Source organism: Cucurbita pepo, chromosome 1 (assembly GCF_057944985.1).
Source record: "Cucurbita pepo subsp. pepo isolate OVF chromosome 1, ASM5794498v1, whole genome shotgun sequence".
NCBI lineage: Eukaryota > Viridiplantae > Streptophyta > Magnoliopsida > Cucurbitales > Cucurbitaceae > Cucurbita > Cucurbita pepo.
In genome coordinates this window covers 19,618,818-19,641,881 of record NC_141798.1, presented here as the reverse complement: position 1 = coordinate 19,641,881, position 23,064 = coordinate 19,618,818, and the positions used below count along the sequence as shown (strand labels likewise).

General features: G+C 36.3%; 5 protein-coding genes across 7 annotated transcripts; 1 reads left to right on the top strand and 4 right to left on the bottom strand.

Annotated features, from left to right (window-relative positions):
• Positions 1-787: 787 nt before the first annotated feature.
• Positions 788-4,614, bottom strand: LOC111808174 (phosphoenolpyruvate/phosphate translocator 2, chloroplastic). Its single transcript, XM_023694006.2, has 9 exons — positions 3,894-4,614; positions 2,772-2,894; positions 2,526-2,678; positions 1,843-1,928; positions 1,673-1,757; positions 1,456-1,572; positions 1,288-1,365; positions 1,039-1,168; positions 788-923 (listed from the first exon to the last, which is right to left on the bottom strand). The coding sequence occupies exons 1-9, from the start codon at positions 4,230-4,232 to the stop codon at positions 847-849; spliced, it is 1,188 nt and encodes a 395-aa protein (XP_023549774.2). The 5' UTR covers positions 4,233-4,614; the 3' UTR covers positions 788-846.
• Positions 4,615-4,897: 283 nt separating this feature from the next.
• LOC111779489 (isocitrate dehydrogenase [NADP]) lies at positions 4,898-9,901 on the bottom strand. The gene is made up of 16 exons (XM_023659596.2): positions 9,664-9,901; positions 9,278-9,321; positions 9,073-9,182; positions 8,590-8,627; positions 8,368-8,445; positions 7,870-7,923; positions 7,691-7,792; positions 7,517-7,605; positions 7,325-7,428; positions 7,151-7,219; positions 6,948-7,063; positions 6,678-6,712; positions 6,461-6,603; positions 5,707-5,829; positions 5,490-5,625; positions 4,898-5,205 (listed from the first exon to the last, which is right to left on the bottom strand). Exons 1-15 carry the CDS (start codon positions 9,899-9,901, stop codon positions 5,526-5,528), a joined length of 1,443 nt encoding a protein of 480 aa, XP_023515364.1. The 3' UTR covers positions 4,898-5,205; positions 5,490-5,525.
• Positions 9,902-10,092: 191 nt separating this feature from the next.
• On the bottom strand, positions 10,093-19,142 carry RCK (DNA helicase ROCK-N-ROLLERS). The gene is made up of 29 exons (XM_087125004.1): positions 18,885-19,142; positions 18,300-18,420; positions 17,526-17,706; positions 17,050-17,211; positions 16,559-16,796; positions 16,433-16,469; positions 16,301-16,347; positions 16,065-16,102; positions 15,930-15,951; positions 15,603-15,815; positions 15,354-15,510; positions 15,122-15,239; positions 14,902-14,973; positions 14,705-14,754; positions 14,509-14,626; positions 14,355-14,418; positions 14,157-14,240; positions 13,945-14,070; positions 13,659-13,855; positions 13,390-13,578; positions 13,043-13,294; positions 12,921-12,970; positions 12,702-12,722; positions 12,310-12,392; positions 12,015-12,213; positions 11,814-11,851; positions 11,385-11,717; positions 10,930-11,007; positions 10,093-10,854 (listed from the first exon to the last, which is right to left on the bottom strand). The coding sequence occupies exons 2-29, from the start codon at positions 18,365-18,367 to the stop codon at positions 10,637-10,639; spliced, it is 3,453 nt and encodes a 1,150-aa protein (XP_086981130.1). The 5' UTR covers positions 18,368-18,420; positions 18,885-19,142; the 3' UTR covers positions 10,093-10,636.
• Positions 19,143-19,379: 237 nt separating this feature from the next.
• LOC111807138 (chaperone protein dnaJ C76, chloroplastic) lies at positions 19,380-21,248 on the top strand. The gene is made up of 6 exons (XM_023692722.2): positions 19,380-19,583; positions 19,745-19,907; positions 19,975-20,167; positions 20,534-20,640; positions 20,710-20,911; positions 20,978-21,248. Exons 1-6 carry the CDS (start codon positions 19,492-19,494, stop codon positions 21,103-21,105), a joined length of 885 nt encoding a protein of 294 aa, XP_023548490.2. The 5' UTR covers positions 19,380-19,491; the 3' UTR covers positions 21,106-21,248.
• LOC111807148 (sirohydrochlorin ferrochelatase, chloroplastic) lies at positions 20,450-22,607 on the bottom strand. Of its 3 annotated transcripts, none has more exons than XR_015412126.1 (7): positions 22,415-22,607; positions 22,110-22,333; positions 21,978-22,039; positions 21,793-21,903; positions 21,620-21,712; positions 21,317-21,485; positions 20,450-20,880 (listed from the first exon to the last, which is right to left on the bottom strand). XR_015412126.1 is itself a non-coding variant. In XM_023692739.2 (6 exons), exons 1-6 carry the CDS (start codon positions 22,453-22,455, stop codon positions 21,384-21,386), a joined length of 633 nt encoding a protein of 210 aa, XP_023548507.1. In that variant the 5' UTR covers positions 22,456-22,605; the 3' UTR covers positions 20,450-21,383. The 3 variants fall into 3 exon arrangements, 1 of the variants encoding a protein (XP_023548507.1); XR_002816915.2 differs by having other exon boundaries at positions 21,302-21,485; positions 22,415-22,606; XM_023692739.2 differs by having other exon boundaries at positions 20,450-21,485; positions 22,415-22,605.
• Between the last annotated feature and the right edge of the window lie 457 nt (positions 22,608-23,064).

The window sequence follows — 23,064 nt, the reverse complement described above, 5'->3', positions numbered from 1 at the left end:
TCGGATCCTACGTATTATTTGCTATTTGAATGATCTTATTTATGTTTAATTTGCTGTGGATTTTTGTTTCCTCTCCTAAATGAGATTAAAAATGTGAAGGTCAAGTTCGGAAACAGGTTGAGTTTATCTTCAGTGCATAACTTGTGGATTAAGCTGTTATTTAATGTTTAAATTTTAAATTTAGGGTGAAGTTCGGGAACAAATTGCGTTCGTTGTGATAGAACATGGTGAACCGAGCATACTACTTCCCAATCTTCTACCTCAAGCTTTCGAGTGTCGATCTTCGCTTGGGCTCGCTCCGAGGCTTCTCTTTCGTTCATTGGATCCTACATACTATTACTATTTGTTACTAGACGACTGGTAAATTTCTTGAGTTCAATTTTGAATAATCTTGTTTAGGTTTAATTTGCGGTAGATTTTTGTTTCCTCTCCTAAATGTGGAATGAGATTAAAAATGTGAATGCCATGTTCAGGATCTTCAATATATAACTCGTGGATTACGCTCTTACTTAATGTTTAAATTTTAAATTTAAGGTCAAGTTCATGAACCGGTTAGGTTAAGTTTGTTGTAGTAGAACTTGGTGGAGTGGGCACACTATTTTCCAACCTTCTACCTCAAGCCTTCGAGTGGCAATCACTGCTTGGGTTGGTTTCGAGGCTTCTCTTCCGTTCATCAAATCCTACGTACTATTGTTATTTGTTACTCGACCACCGACAAATTTCTTGAAATAATATATATAAAAAAAAAAAAAAAGAGGAACAAAATTATAAATACAAACACAAGAAAGGAAAAAAAGAAAAAAAAAATCTAATCATAAACTAAACTGTGTTTGTATTTAGATTCATCTATAGAGTCTTCAGCTTAGAGTTCATACGCTTAGCCCTTGAATACAAAAAGACTCCCATGAGAGCTATCCCAGTTCCTGCAACCAAAGATTCTCACGCCCATAAGCCTTCCATTTCCTTTCCCTAATAACAATAATAATAATGCTATGGTCATCAGAAGCCTTCCATTCAAGAAGGGTATGAGAACAATACCGAGGGCGTTTAGATGTGAGACGGCTGTTTGGAAGAAAATAACAGAGGACACTATCACCACCACCCGCTTCAGAGAGTTCCCTACAGCATGGGTTACTGGTGAAATTTCCTGTAGTATTGAATAAGAAACCTGCCCACCAAAAACCCACCAAAACGCAGCCGTTTTTAACGTTCGAAGTTTGAATCTCTGACCTCTTAGTCGAGCGTACGTGACAGTTAACGCTAAGTTATGTCTACTTTATTACTAACCTGCTGGTAGCTATGAAAACAAATGCCAGATAGAAGCAACCTAATGCATAACTCGCTGACATTCAATCCTTGATTTGCCTGAAATTAAGAAGATTAGGGACAGACCCATCAATGGCAATGTTGTAAATGAAGCATGGAAACTAGTTTAATGTATGTTTGGTGACTTACAGCTAATTGCAGGTATGAAGGACTGAATTTAGTGCCTTCAAGGAGAAGAGCTGAGGGAACCAGCAGGATAAATGAAATGATAGTAATTACAGAGAAGAGATTGATATTGTCCAGTGCCTACTCAACAGCCAAAGTCAAAGAGAAAAGACATTCACTGATATTATTGTAAATACTGAAGTGTAAGCAGTAGAAGAACGAAATGGTTGAAAGTTGGTACCTCTTTGTGGACCATGAGCTTTTTACTGAAGATATTACGTGATTGATTTGTGAGATTTGAAGCCATGGCACTGCTGAACCCAATCCTGTAACCAAAGCTCAATGATATGCAGCCCAAAATGAGGAACAAAGTTATGCAGCCCAAAGAAATGATATGACATGTGATCTTACCAATTAAATGAGGCTTCAGTAAAAGATGCGAGTGCCACTCCTCCTACAACGGGTACCAGCGAAAGAACAACCCAAAATGTTGGCCTCTGCGTATGGATCCAGTGGAACAATTTATGTGTAACAGCTCAAGCTCAAGCCCAAGCCCATTACTAGCAGATATTGTCCTCTCTCGACTTTAAAACGCGACTACTAAGGAGAGATTTCCACATTCTTATAGGGAATGTTTCATTCCCCTCTCCAATCAATGTGGGATCTCACAATCCACCCTCTGGGAGCCAGCGTCCTCACTGGCACACCGTTCGGTGTCTAGCTCTGATACCAATTGTAACAACCCAATTCCACCATTAGCCGATATTGTTTTCTTTAGACTTTCTCTTCTGGGCTTCCCCTCAAGGCTTTAAAACGCGTCTGCTAGAGAGAGGTTTCCACACCCTTGGAAGAATGCTTCGTTCCCCTCTCCAACTAATGTGGGATCTCATAATCCACTCCCTTGAGACCTAACGTCCTCACTGACACACCGGACAGTGCGAGACACTGGTTGGAGTAGGAGTAGACTCCTTCCATAATAGACACGTTTTAAAGCCTTTAGGGGAAGTTCAGAAGGGAAAGCTCAAAGAGGACATCGGCTAGTGATGAGCTTGGACGGAAATAGAAAAAATAGAGGAGGATTGAAGTTGAGGTACCTCAGCCAAGAAAAAAGCAGAGAGAAGGACAGTGAAAAATGGCTCCATTGCTTTGATGGTGTGAGTGAAGGAAACCGCAACTTTGCCAAGACTCACATTGGTCAATATGTTGCCCATGGTGTGCGCTACAGCCAGCGGAAGGATGGCAGCAAACTGAAGAACAAGTATTGAATACAAACCAATTCATCTAATACGTTAAGAGTACTAGTTTCACATTACTCAGTTAAAGGTAATATAAGATAATACCTGGGAGCGATTGACGTTGGGTCTGGGATGAAAATTGAGAGCCCACATTAAGCTTACTATGACCGTCCCACACGCGAATTGAAAAGCGGTCACCGTAGTTGGAAAGGGGAAGGCTTTCAGAACCTGCACATTATAATATCTTTTTTTTCATTCAAATATATATATATAAAAAAAGAAGATATTTATCACATTAATTAATTAATTAATAGTTTATCAGTGTTTACATCGAGCCTAAAATCTTTTTCTTTTTTTTTTTTTTTCAATTATGAATATTTAGTGAAATTTAATTTATAGAATTGAAAGTATTATGGTGCAATAATAACGACCTTTCGTAGTTCAATGTGTAGCTTTCGATTAGTGGGGTTATTATTATTATTTTTTTTTTGGTGGACGTTGACCTTACAATTATCTTTTCAATAAAATTATGAATATTTAGGAATTCACATATTTTTCATATGGAATATTATATATATATAACACTTCAAATATTTAAAATGAAAAAAAAAAAAATAGAAAAATAGTAAATTGACCGACTAGAAATATTCTCCCTCGTCAGTATTAATCCAATCTCAATCTGTGTTAATGGACAAAACTACCCCCACAAACCGCCGACCTTGTACGGCTCCTTAATATTAATGGGATTTTTATCATTAAAAATTTATGACTAAAAGTACTAAATTAATAAAAAATATCTCTATATTTTGTATTTGACTTTAAAAAATATTAACTTTTTTAATTTTAATGATAACTTTAAATTTAAAAAAATTAAAATTACAAACTATTAGTAGTTTGTTTCAAAATAGTATTTTTAAAATATGCTTCAACAAAGTTCAAAAATATATTTATTATTAAAAATACCTATAAAATTTTAAAATTACTTTAAAATCTTTTACTCTTGTATAAGGACGAAAGCTGTCTATCGATACATCATAGATTATCTCGATACAAATTTAAGAGTATTTTTTTTTTAGATGAATAGGATTTTTATTTCTATCCAAAATTAATAATAATTGAACATTTTTTAGTTATTGAAAATTTTGAGAATTTAGGATTATGATTAGAAAATCAAACGAGCAGAACAAGAACAGTGCAGAAACAAAAAGCAAAAAGGAGAATCAGAACCTGTTTGTTGAAAATGTTGTAGTAGATATTCAAAAGGTACCAAACACCAAACATTGAACCAAGCCGCAGATTGTTAACGAAATCGGCCGATTCCTCAGCCTCGCCAGCGCTCTCCGGCAAGGAAGCCGCAGTTCTCGTGAATTTCTGGAGCCTCGAACTGAATCCGGAGCAAGAAACAGCGATCGAGGATGGGAAGGAACGAAACGGAACAATGTGAGGAAAGTGAGGGAAATTAGGGCTTCGAAGTCGGCATGAAATTAGAGGCAATGGAAAAGAAGTAGCCCTAGCAGGAGTGCTAGGGGAAAAACACATGGCCAAAGCCAATACAGCGCTCTGCATTTCTCTCGAATGCCAATGACTCCCAGAGAGCGAACAAGTAACAGAAGACGTTCGTTTATTCCCGTGGAAGGAGGTCCGGTTGCCGGAGAGTGGACGGAGGAATGAAAAGAAGAGACAGAATCAAGATGTTACGGTGGAAGATGTCTAATTGAGATCTGGATATCGGCCATGGAAATTAATGGCTGAAATGGAATGCCGTTTGGGAAATCAAGAGCAGTGGGGTTTGCAAACACGGAATTTGGCGCCATGAATTACTGGTTCAGAAGTAAACAAGGCCCACTCAACAATGACTAACTTCGAAATTTGAATCGAGCTTTCCTAAAACACATCAATTCTCTGCTTACTTCGAACAATATAAAAGTGGTGTGAAAAACAATGAATTATTAACGGATTTAAAAGTTATGTTTCACAACTAAAATAAGTTCCTATCGAATATGGTATTGATATTAGTCTGGTCTACATCTCGTGATTTGATTTTAGAGAGTGGATAAGAATGGGGCAAGAAATTGTGGATGGGATTTCCCCACCTAAATTTCTCTTTTTTTAATTTACATATTTCATGAATTAAAATAATTGTGAGACCGATAAAGTTCGAACGTATCAAATTTGCATATAGACATTGATAAATTTACCCCAAAAAATGTCACATAATGGAAATTTACATGTTATAAAACCTTAACAATTTTATTCTGATATGGATATGACATATAAATATATAAGCTAATTGCATTTAGCAATGTAACCCAATGTAAACGTTAACACATTACACCAATTTCATTGAAATTATTTTTAAATATTATGAGAGATGATGTAACAAGAATTGGTGCAATAAAGTATTTGGTTAAAAAAAAAAAAAAAAAAAAAAAACAACCCTTTTTATAGAACATGAGAATCTGGATAGATACTCACCTCGTGATATCAAAGATTCCTATGAAATAAACAACCCTTGCTCGTGGACGAATATGAAAAGGATCTGCAACAAGAGATTATAGGAACTTGAGAAGGGTCCATCATGGGGTCACCCATATTTTAAAAACGTCCATCAAATTGTTTAATAAAATGCTTCTGGTTTTCAGTTCTATTAACATATCAAGGAGAGGAATTGATTAAACAACATAATGTAAAACCATAAACGGCCATGGAATCAGTCCTACAGCAATTCATTACATTCATAGCTAAGTATTCAATTATTTTGAAATCATTCAGCCATTCATTAACTTCTGTTTCTGTAGAAAAGGTAGTAAAGAATCTTTGTACCTGGAAATCAAATCTCCATCTTCAATAACTAGTCATTTAGTTGACCATTACAGGAGGTCGCTGGAGTTTTGCCACCAGATTCTGTGCTACGGCATCAATAAATTCCTCTGTGTTTAAGTAAAACTCCCTTGATACCCTGCAAGTATAGTACGAATCTAAATAATTCTAAGCTTGAAAAATGAGAGTAGTGAATGAGATGAAATGTTTAAACTGTTACTTGGGTCCGTGTATCAGTAAGGCAAGATCCTTGGTCATTTTCCCAGATTCCACTGTCTCAACGCATGAAGCCTCCAACTTCTGAACAAAATCCAGTAGCCTCTCATTTTGATCTAGCTTGGCCCTGAAACCATTTAATCATAGTTAAAAATGGTCAGTTCCTACCTAGTTTACTACTTCACAATTCCCCATTACAAATATGTATCCAAATTATAGAGTTGCAGCAGTTCAGTTAAACGATGGTTGGTTTAGGTGCCTCTAGTGAAGACAGAATTAGATTCCATAAACGCTACTTAGAAGGAACAAGAAACACAAATTTATGCACACCATTGTAAACCCCGAGCAATATTGGGAACGAAGAAATATTTGTCAGGATTACATTAACCCTACCTCGAGAAGGGAAAAAGGAAGAAGAGATCGCAACTTACCTCGATACTTTAAACCAAGGTTAACTACATTGAAGTATCAAATAATCGAAAAAACAACTATCATGGATTGACTTAGTAGTCAAATAAGGACCATGAGATTAATAAAGGGCTTAAAAGGAATAAGTCCCATCCATGGTGGCTACCTACCTAGGATACCATAGCAACCAAATGTAAAAGAGAAATGATTGCCAAGATTAGTTGAGACACTCATGGTCATAAAAAAAAAAAAAAAAAAAGATCTAAAACCCTTGAAAGGAAAATACTAGAGAGCAGTAACAATGGACACTTTCAACATCATCCGGGCAAAGCTACAAATTGGGATAATACCTATGCTCAAGCCCCCGTGACCATGCAAAAATAGAAGCAATACTATTTGTACTGGTTTCTTGTCCCTTTTGATGTAATCGGTAGTGCCGTGTTACAGTGCCATGAGCCGCCTCAGCTTCCAACGTCTTCCCATCAGATGACAACTGCAATAAGTTTCAATTTTTAAGGCGTTTGTCAAGGTTATGAGTCCATAAATTTCATATTCGCAGGTGTTTACCAATACAGAAGTCATTAGCCCCAGAGAACCAAATCCTGCCGATGGAAAAGAAGCATTCATACTCAATACAAACAATAAAGACAAGAACAAAGATTATTTATATTAACAACAAAATACGTGATGTTAATGTCCAAAAGTAACTTGCATATTCTGATCAAATAGAGACATCAAGAATGAAAATGATAGAAGTATGACCGAGTAGAAGTATTTAAATTATTAAAGCACGTGTTATTAATAGACACCAGACAATAGAAAAGTTGATGGCATTACCTTGTGCAAGCAAATCACTCTGAACGTCCCCATCATAATTTTTGCAAGCCCAAACGTATCCACCTTCACTTTTTACAGCATAGGCTACCATATCATCAATAAGCCGATGTTCATACCTAAACGCCATACCAAAATACATTCAGCCATGGGCAATAGATTAGGCATAACTACAGAGAACCGAGTAGGTTAAAAATGTATTGAACCATATCGAATATTCTTCAAACTTCTGCTTCCACTTCTCCTCATACACTTCTTGAAATATGTCTTTAAACCTGCAGGCCAGTACTAAAATAAACTCACTTTGACAATTTCTAGGAAACTGAAAGTAGATATCAACAGTACAATCAACTAGATATAGGGAAACAAGTAAAAATTACCTGCCGTCATATTTCTTGAGAATTGTATTTTTGGTGCTCAAATACAGGGGCCACTTCTTCTCAAATGCCAGTGACATTGATGACTCTGCAAATGCTTGAATAGACTACCAATTGTATAGGAACGTGTTAAAAGGGTAATTTATGTGATGCAAAAATTGAACAAGTTTGATGGAAGTAGACAAAATAACCAACCTCGTCAACATTGTACATAGCAAGTGCTATGCCTGGTCCTTTGAAGTCATAAACCTCGAGCTCTCTTGGTGTCTCCCCATTTTCTGGAACTGAATAGAAACAAAAATAAATAAATAAGAATAATTTTCCCAGAGAAATACATGAGAATGAGTGAAGAAAAGAAAATTTTCTCACCAAACACCATTTTAAGCTTTCCAGGCCCTGGGATGATGGTATCAGTGGCACGGTATTGATCACCAAAAGCATGCCTACCAATACATATGGGCTTCTTCCAACCTGTATCCAACCAAGTACTGTAAAATGTTCCATAATGGATTATGTATTACAAGACAAGATTAGACAATGAAAGTTACCAGGAACAATTCTCGGGATGTTTTGGCATAAGATAGGTTCTCTGAAGACGGTACCTGTACAAAATATATTATTATTATGATGAAGCTCATACTTTTCTCATAATAGGACATTAAAAATATATTAACATAAAGGTAAAAATCCAACATAAATAGAGCTCACAGAAAAGGTCTCCAATTGGTATAGCCACCAAAAGGATTGGAAATTCCCAAAATCCTAAGAATGGGTACCTCAACTAGAAGCCAACCATTTGATCAAGTCCAAAACCTTTTCTCGCCCTCTTATTTCTACAGCCAAAATACTAAGGTCCGTCTCAACCCTAATTTCCCAATTACAAAATCTTAACCACATTAGACTAAGATTTTCGAACTTCCAAAAAAAAAAAGACTGTAAGATTTTTCTTCTTTATTCTTTTTAGGTAGTATCGTGTCCAAATAACACTTGCACTAATTGTTAAGAATGTTCCTTGAAAAATAAGGTAGTATATTTAGCCAACAAACCGTTAAGAATGTTCCTAATTGTGCCATTGGGACTTCTCCACATGGCTTTAAGTCCAAACTCTTTAACTCTGGCCTCATCTGAAAAATGAGATAAAGATCAAGAGAAATCAATTAAAGCTGATAATTATTGCAAATATTACATCAATGAAGAAAATTCAATCGGGATGCTCTATGATTTAGTGACTGTAAAATATCAGATTGGCATGGATACAAATGACGCACCTGGAGTGATTGTAGCACATTTTACAGCAACATTGTACCTGCATTCACAATGTTCGAAGGAGGACAAAAAGAACAACTCTGAGATAAGCACAAGAACTCAAGTAATGTGTACTCCATTATTGAGCGGATGTTTAGTTCTAATTGCTTTTCTAGACCTGAAATTAATGATACTATCTTCACCAACTAATTGTTTCTCCGTCCTCGTCTCAATTAGAAAATTACACCTCATATAAGCATCAACAAGCTATAAAGTATGCCAATCCAGTAGAAACTCATAGCCATGTTCCCTATGCAATCAATTATCAGCTAATTTGTTTGCTTCTTGTCTCAGCCTTCCACCCAAAAATACATTATCTATAATTTGAACAGCTTCTGACCAATTTTGAAAGAACACGCCATTGAGCACAAGCAAATAAACATTGTTGAATCCAAAATAAGAAAATCCCCAAATAAATTAGCTGAAATTCTACCAGTAGAACATACTTAAGAGTGGCTTCTGCACTCTCTACAGTAACTCTGTCATCAGTAGCGTCCCGGTTCAGTATCCCCAAGTCATAATACTTTATATCCAAATCCAGGAACGGGAAAATAAGCTACAATGTAATTGAAAACAAGAAACAGTATCAGAACAAATCATCTCCCTCGAAAAGATTAAAATCGAAACAATTTCGTGTAGGAGTAACCATACTTTCTCTTTTATCATTGTCCATATGATCCTCGTCATTTCATCACCTAATAGTAAAAAATCATCAAAATCAGTCAAGCCGTAACAAGCATCCAAATGAAAAATATAAGTTCACAGCACATGAATCTGATCAATTCAATAATCAGAACTAGATAAAGACCAGACAAGTCAAGCTCAAGTTGAAATATTTGAAGCGACAGGAAACTGAGTTCACATGCAAACAACATTCACTCTGTAATCAACACTCCTAGGTTTTCAAACTGAGTTCTAGCCAAAAAAAAAAAAATAATAATAATAATAAAATACAGCCAGAAACGCATTCCAAAATCATCCTCAATTCAATTCGATTAGAACAGATTGATTAAGAAGCCACAAACACGATATATTACCGTCCATTTCGACAACAGGATTCAAGACGCGCACTCGATCAACACCAGAAGAAGATGCATAGCATCGAAGCGAAACGGCAGGGAAGCGAATTGGGCAGGGGAGCTGATTCTTGAGAAGACGTCCATTGAAAGGAGTAGAAAAGGTGGAGGAGAAGTGGAAGGAAGGGTTCTTGAGAGCAAGAGATGAAGACAACAGTGTGGCACTTGACATGGCGGTTCGAATGAGTCTGGCTTTCATCTCATCGCCGAGGTTTGGGCGTTATAGGGAAGGAACCTAAATATGTGGGGTTTAATTAACCGTCTTTTTTCTATTTATTTAGTAAAGTTTGCCAATGAATTTATATAAATCACTTCCTAAAACATGTTAAACCTAATTAGATGCTCAGACATGGAAAATAAAATATATAGTTTTTTTTTTCCCAGTAAATAACATATTATTTTTAATTTATTTTATTTTATAATAAACGATAATTAACCATTTTAGTAATGAACCTTTTAAACCTCTACCATCTATTAAATTTTCAATAATTTATTACTTATTTACCAAAAAGTAATGTGAAATTCTTAGTAATTCATTAATTTCAATAAATTTAAGGTTGATTAATGCACAAATTAACTCTTCAACAATTTTGCAAGAACTCACAATATGTAACTCAATAGGTCTTTCAAATCCTTACCAATTGTTGTAGGAAAATATATAGGAATATTGGGACAAGTTCAATATTTTTTCAAGTTTGGATTTAAAATTGAAATGCCTATTTTAAGTTCTAAGAAAAAATTAATGAAAACAAACTTTGTGGTAAAAAGATACAACAAACAAATATGGCGGTAAAAATTGGTATTTTTCCTAAATTTTAAAAGATTATTCCGAAACAATTTAAAGAAATGCATCTAGGAAATGACACAACTCTCCATATACGATCAAGCAAGAAGGAAAATAAAAGAATGAATCGGTGTTAAGATAAGAAAGGAGTCAAAGGAAAGAAAAAACGCTCTTAAATCCAACGAAAGGATCTACTTCCCTGGTCTCGGTGGCAGTTTCTAGCGAGCAGCAGTTCTTTTTGGTTTCTACAGGTGGGCTCTGGTGGTTCCAGGTGTTGCTGATATTAGGGCTCGCTGGACGTGGCCGCTTGTTTTCCTTCACCATGGAGATATCAAAAGACAGCATTTGCATGGATGCCACTTCTGCATCTGAAGCCCGATTCAATTTGCTGTATGCACCTGGTGTATTCACACAAATTTGGGATACTACAGGAAAACTGTTACCTTTTCTTATTATATCATCAAATATGGTTTCCTCCGTTATGATGATTTCACTTTCTTCTGTCTGGAGACCCATTTCCCCTGAAATTTTTTTGGCAATCGTTAGAATATGTCTATAACAAAGTATAAGAATAAATTGGAGATGGGCTGAAAAGGCATTCTTGATCCAATATACACCATCCAAGCTATCATAAAAATGTGTTAAATTATCAGTTTTATTTCTATACTCAACTAAATTGTATGTCTAATAGATTAAAAATATAATGTAATCTCATTCAATATCTAGAGATCTACATGAGCACTTTTACAATGAAGATTAGAGGTAAACTTTAGCCGTAGATTTAAACTACATTGAAACTTAGAATGTTAAATTGGGAGTATCAATAGAAAGTTAAATAAATTTTTGACCCAAATAAAACTTTCATTCAAGCTTACTTTTGAGCCAAATAGATACGTACCTTTTTCGTCATCCATGAAATGTGGTCCAGAGGGGAAGTGGTTTTGTAGAGTCGGAAATTCATTTCCAACTTCCTCTCTGAAGCCTGAAAACGACTCCACTTTAGTATGTGGGGAAAGTTCATTTCTCTGTTTCTCTTCCAAAGCTTCAACCTGGAATTCTAGCGGCTGCGTGTTTCTAGTGAAACTATATGTCTCTGGTGCTGGTGAATAAGCACTATTTTTTGAAGCAGCCAACACAGGGAAGCTTTTGGCTTTCTTACGTATGTGGTCAAATACAGTTCGTTCAGTGATGATTCTGCATTCATCTTCGTCGTTGCCAGTTGCAGGCTCGGCTGCAATAATTTTAAGTTACTTTCAGAAAGAAATCAAGGAGAGAAATTTGATACAAAGCACATGAGTTGCGCTCTGACTCTCAGGAATTTACGTACCGTCCTCAAACTCTTCATCTAGGAGGTTGAAACTCGGCCTGAAAAGTTTTGTTAGGAGCAAAAAGTACTAAATAGATTACTAAATTTACGTACTCCAAACTCATCGTTGTATACTTTTTAAACACTCAAATTAAGATACAGATTTCAAGGTCTCCTATTCAGTTCTTGAAGAGTTCAGGGATCTAGGAGAAGATCACTCACATGGAATCTAGTAACGAGTTCGAGTCGCCAGATTTGGGAGGCTCTTTTACTGCAGCTTGTGGTAGAGGTTCACTGTCATTGTCTATGATGTATACTTCCTCTGGTGGAGGAAAGGAGGACGGCGGCATTCTTCCCCATTTGCTTCTCGCGTTTGAATTTCGTTCCATTAGTTGAAGTTTTCGGTGGAGATCAATGCCAACTACGTGAAGAAACTCTTAAAAGTCTATCCAAGGGAACTAGGAATTTTGTCCATGCAAGAGGGTCTATGAACTTTTGAAACGGCATAGATTCTTACTGTATTCATCAAAAATAAGGTCAGCTTTAATCGTCAACTTTCCTTGTTGAGGATGTGAGACAAGAACAACTGCACTGTAAGGGCTGCAGAAAGAGCAAAATAGTAGTGAGATAAGGTTGTATTGATGCTATAGTTACTATTTTCTGGTCAAGTTCGATATATTTGAACAAAAAGGTTGACTTTTCCCCAACAAAAATTCATATGGGGTAAGGAAATGTTTGCCCTCTCAATAACCTTATGGAATTAGGAAAGAAATAGCAACGCTCAAAATAAGCTCAATGTAAACTCACCATTTGATGCCTCTGAATCTTAATACAATGGACTCATGACTTATATGACACATAAGAAAACTTTGTTGGTTAATGAGCTACAAAAAGATTAGTCTCGAGTACCTGGAGAATTCATCTACTCTGCTGCACCAAAAAAGAAATCTAGTTAAACAGAGTAGGGTAATTTGGAACAATGAAATCAAACACGATAAGTTTAAACATACCCAAAAAAGTAGTTAAATTTATAAATATCCAAAGCTCGAAACTCTATCCTTTTTCTCGATTAAATCCACGCCCAGTCTTTTTCTTAAATTTATACATCAAAGTTTCAAAAGTAATCACCTTATTTTTTCATGAAAGAGAATGTGGTTATCTTCTTCTAAGCCAACAATCTGCAAGACAGAGTTCTCTGTTGCAACAGTCAACTCCTAGTGAAAAATAGACAGATATTTAAGTCAACAAACCATTTCAGCGTAATGTCGTTTATTTGGTCGGTAAGACTGGGGCAATCTTGTTAATGTTACGATGAGCTTGGCCTTCCCTTGTCTACCGCATTCAGCTTCCTCGAGCTTCAGGTCCACTTCCGGTGGTAAGGATGATAATGACTCCTTGATATGATTCCCAAATGGGTACTTTCTGCCTGTGACTATCTCTATTTTCCTCGGATCCGCTTCAGCAAGTGCCTCAAATGATTTGATTCCCATAGAATGCAACGCCTGAAAAGAACAATTGAAAGGATTCTCTCACGAGGGAGTTTCACCTACAACCTAATAAACATTTTTCAGAAAGCAATAAAAGATGAAGTAAAAACCTTTGCAGTCACCATTCCAATTCCAGGTAGTTGTTTGAGCAAAAATGGACTGTCATCCCAGAGTTTTTGATATAGAGATTTTGCTAGAAGCATTGAGCTGAAGGTTCCTGTATAGTTCTTTCTGTATACAAAATATTCTTTCATGCATTTGGCAATTCTGCATCCATTTGAGCAAATAGAATTCATGTCCTGTGCAAGGATACCGGTTGTAATGACTTTTTACAAGGACAATATGATTTAAAAGCCGTTTGCTTTATGAGAAAATGAACCTGACTGAGGGATAAATCGTGAATTGAAGGATCACCAGTCAAGCAATCGTTTGCTAAAATAAATATTTTTTCTTCTCTCGTCTGTATACGTTTTTTCTTCTTCCCCTTTTCACCAAGAATGTGAAAACGCAGCCTCCCATCTTTATCATTGTTTACATCATTAAGAAGCTTCTTCTCAGTGCGCCTAAGCTGAATCCCTTCAGTTCCCCAAATTGTTTATAGCCTCCTTCAGCTGAATTCTAAACAACCAGCAATATTCTTAAGGTAAAAGGTCAAAGGAACATACAAGCGATTTCCTCGGCATGGCAAATGATATGTAGCGCCTCCTCTAGACTGCAATTTTCAGGGGCATGCATAATGTGTTTCATGGTATCAAACTTCAAATAATATTTTGTCATCAACCTCCCGGGATCTGCTTACCGAAAAGAAAGGAAATCAGGAATTTTCATTTCATTAAATAGTAGAAAATAGTTGATGTCATTACTCCCTAAAGTGTACCTAGTGGCTTCAAGAGGAAGCCATCTTCATCCATCCAAATCATCTGATGTCGAGATAATTCATTCACTTTCTCAATGCAAATGTCTGATCATAAAATATCATAGATTATAGTTTCTAAAAAGAGCTCATGAGGGGTTAAGTGCAAAAAATTACTTTAACAATTTAAACAAATTTATATCATAGAGAATGTGATAGTACCTTCCATGTGCTTCTCCGTATTGTGATAAGAAATTCCATTCCTGATAGCATATTTCTGCGGATTCTAGCTTGCAAATAAAAAAAACCAGTTAAGATGAAAACAAAAATATCTGGACTATATAATCAAGAGGATAGCATGACAAAACGTACACACCTTTTTCATTCTTACGTATAAATACGAACACTTCATCCATTCAATTGCCTTTACTATATCTGAGATGGTCATTTGAACTATCTCCGCAGTTAAATGCTCCGTCACACACGAAAGCAGTCTAAAGTTGGAAAAGCATATGTAAAACAAAACATTTGAAGTGTTCCGATGTAACAAGTGCACTGAATTAAATACATACTGCGATTCCACAGTTTCACATCCATTTAGGAGATTCTCATACAAATGGACCTGGGATAAAAAATGAAAATGGTATTGTTGAAAACTATTTCGTATAGCAATAAGAAAAAAAAAACAATGCTTAAACCAATAAATTCTGTAAACTTCCAAGTAAACAAAGAAAATTAGAGAAATGAAGCTTAGATATCGTGGCATTACTGTGTCTCTTCTTGTCATGATTATGACAATTCCCGTATCATCGAATGGAGGCCGACCTGCCCTCCCGCACATCTGCGTATAACAAAGCAGACCAGATATGTGGGACCATAAGACAATTTCCAGAAAGATAGAAATTACGAAATATCCATTCTTATATGTTGGGTAGATTGCGGGACTTTTCTGTTCATTCCACCGGATTTCAGAAAGACACCCAACTTACATTTTGAATCACAACAAAACGTGAAAACATAGCCCGGGATGAAAGGATATTGTGACAATGAAGAACCTGTAGTATTGTGGAACGGTCATATTCCATGTAAAGGCCCTTCTCCTTGTTACTGCATTAAGGTAGAAATTAGATGTGTGGGTCAGAAGATTTCAGTTAACTTTCTTGCATGTTTTTCTTCTAGAATCCCCAAAACAAGTAGAATAGAAAGAGGTGCAGAACATACAAGTGCTGAGTTGATTTTATTATTACTGTATGTGCTGGCAAGTTGATTCCATGAGCAAGAGTATTTGTAGTGCAAATAACTCGAATATCACCCTTGAGAAAAAGGCTTTCAATGAGATTGCGATCCTTCAAGCAAAGCCCACCATTGTGATACCCAACTGTCAACGTGAGATGTTTATTTCAACAATACGAGCTTTGCAATAAATGCAGGATGATATGAGTGCATTAAAAAAAGAAGTCGGCCTTCTACCACCATAAAGAATATTAGATTGCATTTGCTTATCACTGCATGATAGTGAAGCTTCTCGTAACCTTTCCAGCTGTTCCTTGCTTTTAATAAAAGGATTTGAATAACCAAAGGTCATTGCTGTTTGCGAGAGCCGTTGAGCTGCTTCTTGCGCTCCTTTTCTAGTTGAGCAAAACACTAATGCAGATTTTCCTTTTGAATATTGCATGAGAACATCTGCGAACTCATTTGAACATCTACATTTCTCAGTATGACAATACTAGAAGGGCGAAAACTGAAGCAAATAAAATAATATTGGTAAAGCAAAATACAATTCATGGTTCCACTGACCAAAAATGTAGTTCTGAAGGCGCTGTAATACACAATGAAATAAAGTTGGGAACTGTTAGATAATTCCAAACATATTTTGTGCTGGTTGTGATTTCTTGAAAACAATCTATTCTATGTTGAATTTCGATCAAATACCTTCTCAAACATGAAATCATTTTTAGCAGGGGCATAGCCTGCAGAAGGATTACATAATTAAGAGTAGAACAGCAAAAAATACAAAATGTGTCATATACTTCACACTTATTCGTATTCCCATTTACCATAAGCACTTAACCATCACAATTCGTACTTGCATTCTACATTTATAAAATAGTAGACTGCATCAGACAAAGAAGCAAACCACAGAACTGGTAATTTCAGACATCAATTACCAAATACTTTGCTGGTTAACTTAACAGGCCTCATTTCTTCTCCGAACCTGATGAGCATTGAAAACTATATGAAATCTGCTTGATCCTGCAATGAAAATACTTGGTGCCTGTTATATCATACGAAAAGCATACCTTTTGACTCCTTGAACAGGGACGTTAAGCCATTCTGCTGCAATGGTTTAAATCGATCATAAAATTTGGAAGTTCACTCACTTTTAGGCGAGTAAAACTAGTAATAACAAACTAAAGTAAATTTACCAAGATCCCCAATGTTTGGGATTGTAGCAGATACAGCTAAGAAACGAACATGAGAGAGAGGACTGGATTTCATTTCAGGGTTGCGAGAAATCATTTTAATTCTACTAACTATGGCTTCCAAGGCTGCTCCACGTGGATCATTCAAAAGATGAACTTCATCAATAAGTACAAGGGCTATGTCACTGAAAAAGCCTAAACCACCATCCTTTATGTGATACCGAGTTACTGCATCAAATTTCTTCAATGCAAAAAATAAAAGGAGTAGGTATTTAGCCATTCAGAAAAGTACTGCTAACAGTGAAACCAATGCAGCTTGGAGAAATCATGTTAGGCAAGAAGCATCACTCTCTTGAAAGTAACGATTGACATGGAAATAATAAACTTACGAGAATTGTGTGACTAATAGTGTTATTAGCATTCAATTGCATGTGGACTTAACTTTGTATGAGCATTGATACATGAAATAAGGGTTCTGCGTTTAAAGTCCTGACCTCAGGCGTTGTTAGAATAATGTCAGCTTCTTGTATATGTTTCATATTGTAAGTTTCATTATCTCCTGTTAGCTCCAAACAGCTGACCCCCCAAGAACCAAATTTCTGATTCCAATCACGGAGCTTCTCCTGTACTAAAGCCTTAGATGGGGCAATATATATCTGCATAAATGTAAAAGGAAGATGGAAACCATGTAATGTAATATCGGATGCACATAAAATTGTAATTTTCCCTCTCAATTATGTTTTAAAACGTGATGCAAATAATAGTTGCATCTTTGTGTATATGTATATGGGATATGCACACAGAATAAAAGAGAGAAGGAGAAATTAAACTTGGAATAAATTGTTGAAGAGAAACGATGCATGCATATGAATTGTATAAACATAATGCAATGCTCTCCAATATTACTACATGAATAAATTTAGCACTCTTTTTACATCTGTCCGATGGCATAATTGCATGGGAGACTTACGCTTTTTAGAGTTCCCTTTTCGTGGATGAACTTCCCCTCGGCAATAAATTTTGAAAGAAGCCTCAAAATGCAAAGCTCAAACAGTACAGTTTTACCACTCCCAGTAGGGGCTGAAATGACCATGTTCGAATCGGAGTTGAAACAAACAGGAAAACATTCACTCTGTAATGAATTGAAGTACCTGAACGTAGAGACTACTAAGTGAGAAAATGGATTAGCTTAGTCTACAACTTGAGTCGGAGAGGACAGCTTATATAAGAGGAAATAGTCGAGTGAGCTGTATCCTTAAATTTCAAATTTCGATTTTATATCGCATCCTTAGAATTAAAAAAGCGTCAATTGTACATCAATTAAGAAGTTAAGATGGTCGATTTTTTCTCCAACTTGGAATTTCCTTATCACTAGTCTCTAATTTTTCTTTTCCTTACCACTAGTTTTGCAACAAATTCTCGTGACAGTCTCCATGAGAAATAATGAGAAAGTAAATACAGGCTCAATCACACAACAGATGCTGCTAAGAAGATTGATAGAAAGCGAGGATCAGCTCATTCTATTACAAGAAGCAAACGACTAAAGATGAGATGCAATAGACAAAATACGAATAAGTCTAACAAATACAAGATTTACAGAGATATTCAAAAATTTAGAAGTATACATATCTTTCAATTTTAGACGCTTGTTCAGTTTGAAATCAATCATGGAAAAATCATAATTGCGATTACTGTAGTGTCTAAAAATACTAGAGCTAAAATTTCTACAGAATTGGCTTGTTACCTAAAACTAAAAGTCGAGCGAAGTGGTGCGGGTAAATCTGATACGGATTTCAGTGAATATGAGTCCATGATCGCGTTCGGACTTCTGGACACTGATGTAGAATAATCGAGCTTGATTGATACTGATGCAAGAAAAACATTATAATCAGTAGTAAGAACTGCACAATTAACAAGCAGATAATTAAATGAATACGAATTGTTTAAACTTTATGAAGAAGAAGTTGACATTTGCACGATCGTTAGTGTCAATCCCGACCACACACATTCAGATATCCAGACGGAGAAGTCTTAAAAAACAAATACAATGTCATAGAACAAGAAATACAAAGAACACAAATGCTCAATCAAGCATAGGCATCCAAATTTAGCAATTAAATCATCACCGGCAAGCTCAAATGCAGAACCGTCCTTCACGAAATCCTTCGAGAATCTCCAGAAAAATTTAATGCACACTTTTGTAATATAACCGAATTAAAAACGATGTGATACCGAACTTGTCCCGAGATAAAAACCTTATCAGAAATGCTTCGTAACAGTGTGATCAGGCATAATCAATGATAAAACTAGCATTCCATTGTATGTGCACCTCTTCTCTTGGCAGTTGAACGAACAGATTCTGAATTGAAGCCTCGATATTCAGATCGTGAACGCGAGTGAAGCCTTCCTAAGCGACGGCAAGAATGAAAACGAACACAGAATTCAACTGAAGCGAGATAACATATAGAATACTTGGCGATGAAAAATGAAATTTGCACCGCATATTTATATGCACCCAAGTTGAAATGGCGGGAATTTGGAGGCCGCGGCGCTTAGAAATCCATTTTTTATGGCATTGTTTTTCTTTTCTTTTCATGGCATTAGAATATAAATTTTATTATTGTCCTCCAAATTATTTATAGTATAAATTTGATTGATTTTTTTTATTTTTTATTTTTTATTTTTTTTATATACTTGTTCATATGGGATGGGATAAGGATTATATGTATTAAGAGAGAATAAAACAAAAATTGAGATACTCACGGAAGAGAATATTCCGCTAAAGGCGGAAATAATTTTCCAATATAAAAGCGACTTGGTGGCACTTCAGAAATATCTCGAATCCCGAGAAATATCTCATCCATTTCGTACTCTTTGATCTTCATTCCTCCACTGGACTGTCGATTGGCGGCGAAGTTGCAGTTTCATTCGTCCTCATGGCCATCTCCATTGTTCCATCTATTCAACGCTCGGTGCCAATGGCTTCTTCATCTTTTGCGCATCCTAATGAACCTAAGCATATCATAAGGTAATTTTCTTTACAGAGATCGATCATATTGTCAAGAGTTCTATCTTCTTCATCTTTTTAGTCTTTTATTTTGGAGTGGAAGAGATCTTTTACATTTGACGAGCTTTGCGGCTCCAATTTTCTTCTATATAATACTTCTGACGAACAATTTTGGCCTGAAGGAAGCCGAGATGGACGGCGATTAGATGCAGCGCAAGAGAAAGAGCGAACGAGACGAACTATTACGAGCTGCTTGGAGTTTCTGCAGATTCAAATGCTAAAGAAATCAAAGAAGCTTACAGAAAGTTACAGAAGAAATTTCATCCGGATATTGCAGGCCAAGAGGTTGTTCATTTGTACCAGAATTCATTGTAAACAAACTACCTTCTGATGATTTTTTTAAAATTGCCAGGGCCACGAGCGTACGTTGAGATTGAACGAGGCTTATCGAGTTCTGATGAGAGAGGATCAAAGGAAGGAATATGATTCTTCCATGGGTGAGACGAGGGTGAGATTTGGGAATTATAACCCTGGATTAGGTTACAGCTCCTGGAAAGGACCTCTGCGATCTCAGGCTTTGTTTGTGGACGGAAACGCCTGCATTGGTATGGTTGTGTTCATCCTTTACTATTCATTTTGTTAATGAACTCTGCCAAGTAACAATATTGCGAAAAGATCTCGAAGCCTGGAGAGACTTTTGTCGATTATGCAGTTTGATTTTGTGGCGACATATACGCATGATTATGATTGGATTTGGATGTTCTTATTGTTGTACTCGAGTTTCTTGATGTCTAAAATTTTTGTGAATGTTGACTTCGAACACGATCTTTTTAGCTTAGATTCATCACTAGTTCGACTTAAACTCGCCAAGTTACATGGATAAGAAATAGTAAAAAGGATTGGAACTCGTTATTATTTATCTGAAACCACTTTCAAATATGAAGATGAGAAGCTTGCATAATTTCTCACAGGTTGCAGGGAATGTGTACACCATGCAAGTAATACATTCACCATGGACGAGACTCTTGGTCGTGCACGAGTTAAGGTTCAGTATGGAGACAATGATCAGAAAATTCAGGTAAAACGGGGGAAAATGTAAATTACGAGTAGAAAAAGAACACTAAACAGCTTCGCTTCATTCTTACAGGTTTCAGTGGAATCATGTCCCGTAAATTGCATATATTGGGTAGAAAAGGAGGAACTGGCTGTGTTGGAGTATCTGATGCAGCCACTGCCCAAGGAAGAATATGGCGTGTTTGGAGGCGGCTGGGAAATTCCGGCCAATGTCTTCATGGCGGCCAAAGCCTTCACCCAGCAGCTGAAACGACAGAAACAGGACACAAAATTTGGTGAGTTATGAAGCTATTCTCAACTGGCTTTTAGTTCAATTCGATCACTTATGTGAAGATTTACAGGAAAGGAAACGGTTGAAGAAACCCCAGCTCAAGCAGAGGCTCGAGCTAATGCGAGCATGAAAATACAGATGGAGAAGATCAGTGGAATTTGGAATTGGGTAAAACAAGTTTTTGGGACACACAGGTAGATTCATGAAAAGCTATGAATTTCAATCACTATATCCAATAGTTTGTTTGGAAAACTGTTCTCAAAACCTTTCTGAGAACTAATATTATTGTGCATATTGTAGTCATTTGTGAAAATAGAATGAAGATCAAGCTTACAAACTTAGATACCAAACAAAGATAGATTCTAAAGCCTTCAGTAGTCACTGATATACAAACCCATCCAATCCTCACCACCGAACACGTTCACTCGAAACGAAACTACGTCGTTTCATCCCAAGTCCCTACTTTCATAGACTCATTAATTAAATCTGCATTTGCCTGTTCCAGCACAAACTTCACATTCATCTGCAACTCCAGCAGCATGACTCAAGCAGTGATTCATTCTATCATTCACAACATCCTGCCAGTGCAAACAGAACACCTCACATTTCAATACTAACAAATACAGTCTTTTTTTTTTTTTTTTTCTTTGATCATTTATGAACCTGTTTCTTCACTATACTGGGAAAAGAAATCTACTTGAGAAATTCCTACCACAAGCTTTTCATGAAGACCAAGAGGAGCAGTTACTATGTATGATATTCCTGGGTGGTCCTTTGCTGCCTCAGCTGTTAAGGAAGGAATATCCTACAAAATTCCAGCCATTGCTATCAATCCACTTACTGAAAGAGTCATTTCATCAAATCAACTGCCTTACAGCAAGTTACCTGTTGCCAATGTCGACCGGGGAAGAGGAAGAACGGGCTTATGATGATGCGATTGGCCCCTTGTTCAACGCACGATTTGAATGCGTCTCTTATCGAAGGTTTAGCCAGCTCCTGTGGTTTTTAGAGCAAAGTAAAAGAGAATTCATTACAGCCCCACAAGAAAAATGCAGTTAAGAAGAACATACCATGTGAGCAGGCTCCACAATAGGGTAACCAGTGTTATCCCTAAACATAGCAACGAACTCATCTGAAATTCACAATGAAATTAGATTGCGTAGAATTTCTAATCTCACCCAAGTTCCAAAACCCTAACTTACTCAGCATGAGGTTAGATTCCTGCCGCCGGGAGCCATGGTCGACGATAATGACTGCATCTCCAGCACCAATCCGATCTCGGCTCCGACTCGAGCCTCCATTATCGACACTCATGCGGAATCGCGAGGTGGAATTTCCGAATCTCAAGTGCCGTCCGATAGGAATGGCAGATTTCTGAGATGTGCTGATTGTGTATGTTCGTCTTCTAGTGTCGCCGGACGAGAAACTTCAATGGCGAAACGAACGGCCATTAGAGGCAGATTAAGCAAATTGAAAAGGGCAAAATTAGAGGGAAGATTTTGCAGACCTCTTCACAGTGATTTGAGGAGTGATGGATAACGATCTCATGGTTTCTGAATCTTGGAAGGACTGTCCCTGCAAACGACGTCGTCCGGAAATCTACTTGGATGGTTTGGCCTATAAAAGAATTATAATTCTGAGGCTGATTATAAAAAGATATTTATTTAATTATACTTTTACACCAATAACTTCAATATTTTAAAACTACCTTTCAATCAAAAAATGTATTCTTTTAAGTCATAACATTTCAACTAATTACTACACAAATGATAATATTGAAACTTATAAAGTTTTGACATAGAGATATTAATTATATTACTTCCAAAAATTGCAACACAATCAGTAGCAGTTGGGTTGCTTGGATTTTAAAATACTACTAACCCTTATTTATGAAAGATTATAATTAAAAAGAGTGTGCTTCAAGATTTCATAATTATTATTTTTTTCACAAGAAACTCCCATGTTCTATTTTTCCTACAATTCTAAGTTTGGCTTTCCATCATTTTCTTTCCATTTCTACTCCTCTCATTTTAAATTAAATATATGTTTTTTTTTTGTTTAAGTACAAATTTAATTTCAATAATTTGAACAAACTATAAGTAATATGAATAATATTTATGACGTGTTATGATGAATGCTGAAACTTAAAATTATAGT

What these genes read in the sequence shown, in the direction of transcription:
- LOC111808174 (XM_023694006.2), bottom strand. Translation starts at nt 4,232, where the DNA reads ATGCAGAGCGCTGTATTGGCTTTGGCCATGTGTTTTTCCCCTAGCACT. An exon ending in CCAACGTCAATCGCTCCCAG is followed by an intron (nt 2,679 to 2,771) that starts GTATTATCTTAT and finishes CTTGTTCTTCAG; the next exon opens with TTTGCTGCCATCCTTCCGCT. An exon ending in AGCTCATGGTCCACAAAGAG is followed by an intron (nt 1,573 to 1,672) that starts GTACCAACTTTC and finishes GCTGTTGAGTAG; the next exon opens with GCACTGGACAATATCAATCT.
- LOC111779489 (XM_023659596.2), bottom strand. Translation starts at nt 9,901, where the DNA reads ATGAAAGCCAGACTCATTCGAACCGCCATGTCAAGTGCCACACTGTTG. An exon ending in CTATGTACAATGTTGACGAG is followed by an intron (nt 7,429 to 7,516) that starts GTTGGTTATTTT and finishes TACAATTGGTAG; the next exon opens with TCTATTCAAGCATTTGCAGA. An exon ending in GAGTGATTTGCTTGCACAAG is followed by an intron (nt 6,713 to 6,947) that starts GTAATGCCATCA and finishes TTCCATCGGCAG; the next exon opens with GATTTGGTTCTCTGGGGCTA.
- RCK (XM_087125004.1), bottom strand. Translation starts at nt 18,367, where the DNA reads ATGGACTCATATTCACTGAAATCCGTATCAGATTTACCCGCACCACTT. An exon ending in AACTCGTTACTAGATTCCAT is followed by an intron (nt 11,852 to 12,014) that starts GTGAGTGATCTT and finishes AAAACTTTTCAG; the next exon opens with GCCGAGTTTCAACCTCCTAG. An exon ending in AGATGAAGAGTTTGAGGACG is followed by an intron (nt 11,718 to 11,813) that starts GTACGTAAATTC and finishes AAATTATTGCAG; the next exon opens with CCGAGCCTGCAACTGGCAAC.
- LOC111807138 (XM_023692722.2), top strand. Translation starts at nt 19,492, where the DNA reads ATGGCCATCTCCATTGTTCCATCTATTCAACGCTCGGTGCCAATGGCT. An exon ending in GAACCTAAGCATATCATAAG is followed by an intron (nt 19,584 to 19,744) that starts GTAATTTTCTTT and finishes TTTGGCCTGAAG; the next exon opens with GAAGCCGAGATGGACGGCGA. An exon ending in ACAATGATCAGAAAATTCAG is followed by an intron (nt 20,641 to 20,709) that starts GTAAAACGGGGG and finishes TCATTCTTACAG; the next exon opens with GTTTCAGTGGAATCATGTCC.
- LOC111807148 (XM_023692739.2), bottom strand. Translation starts at nt 22,455, where the DNA reads ATGAGATCGTTATCCATCACTCCTCAAATCACTGTGAAGAG. An exon ending in TTGTGGAGCCTGCTCACATG is followed by an intron (nt 21,904 to 21,977) that starts GTATGTTCTTCT and finishes TAAAAACCACAG; the next exon opens with GAGCTGGCTAAACCTTCGAT. An exon ending in GTCTTCATGAAAAGCTTGTG is followed by an intron (nt 21,486 to 21,619) that starts GTAGGAATTTCT and finishes TTGCACTGGCAG; the next exon opens with GATGTTGTGAATGATAGAAT.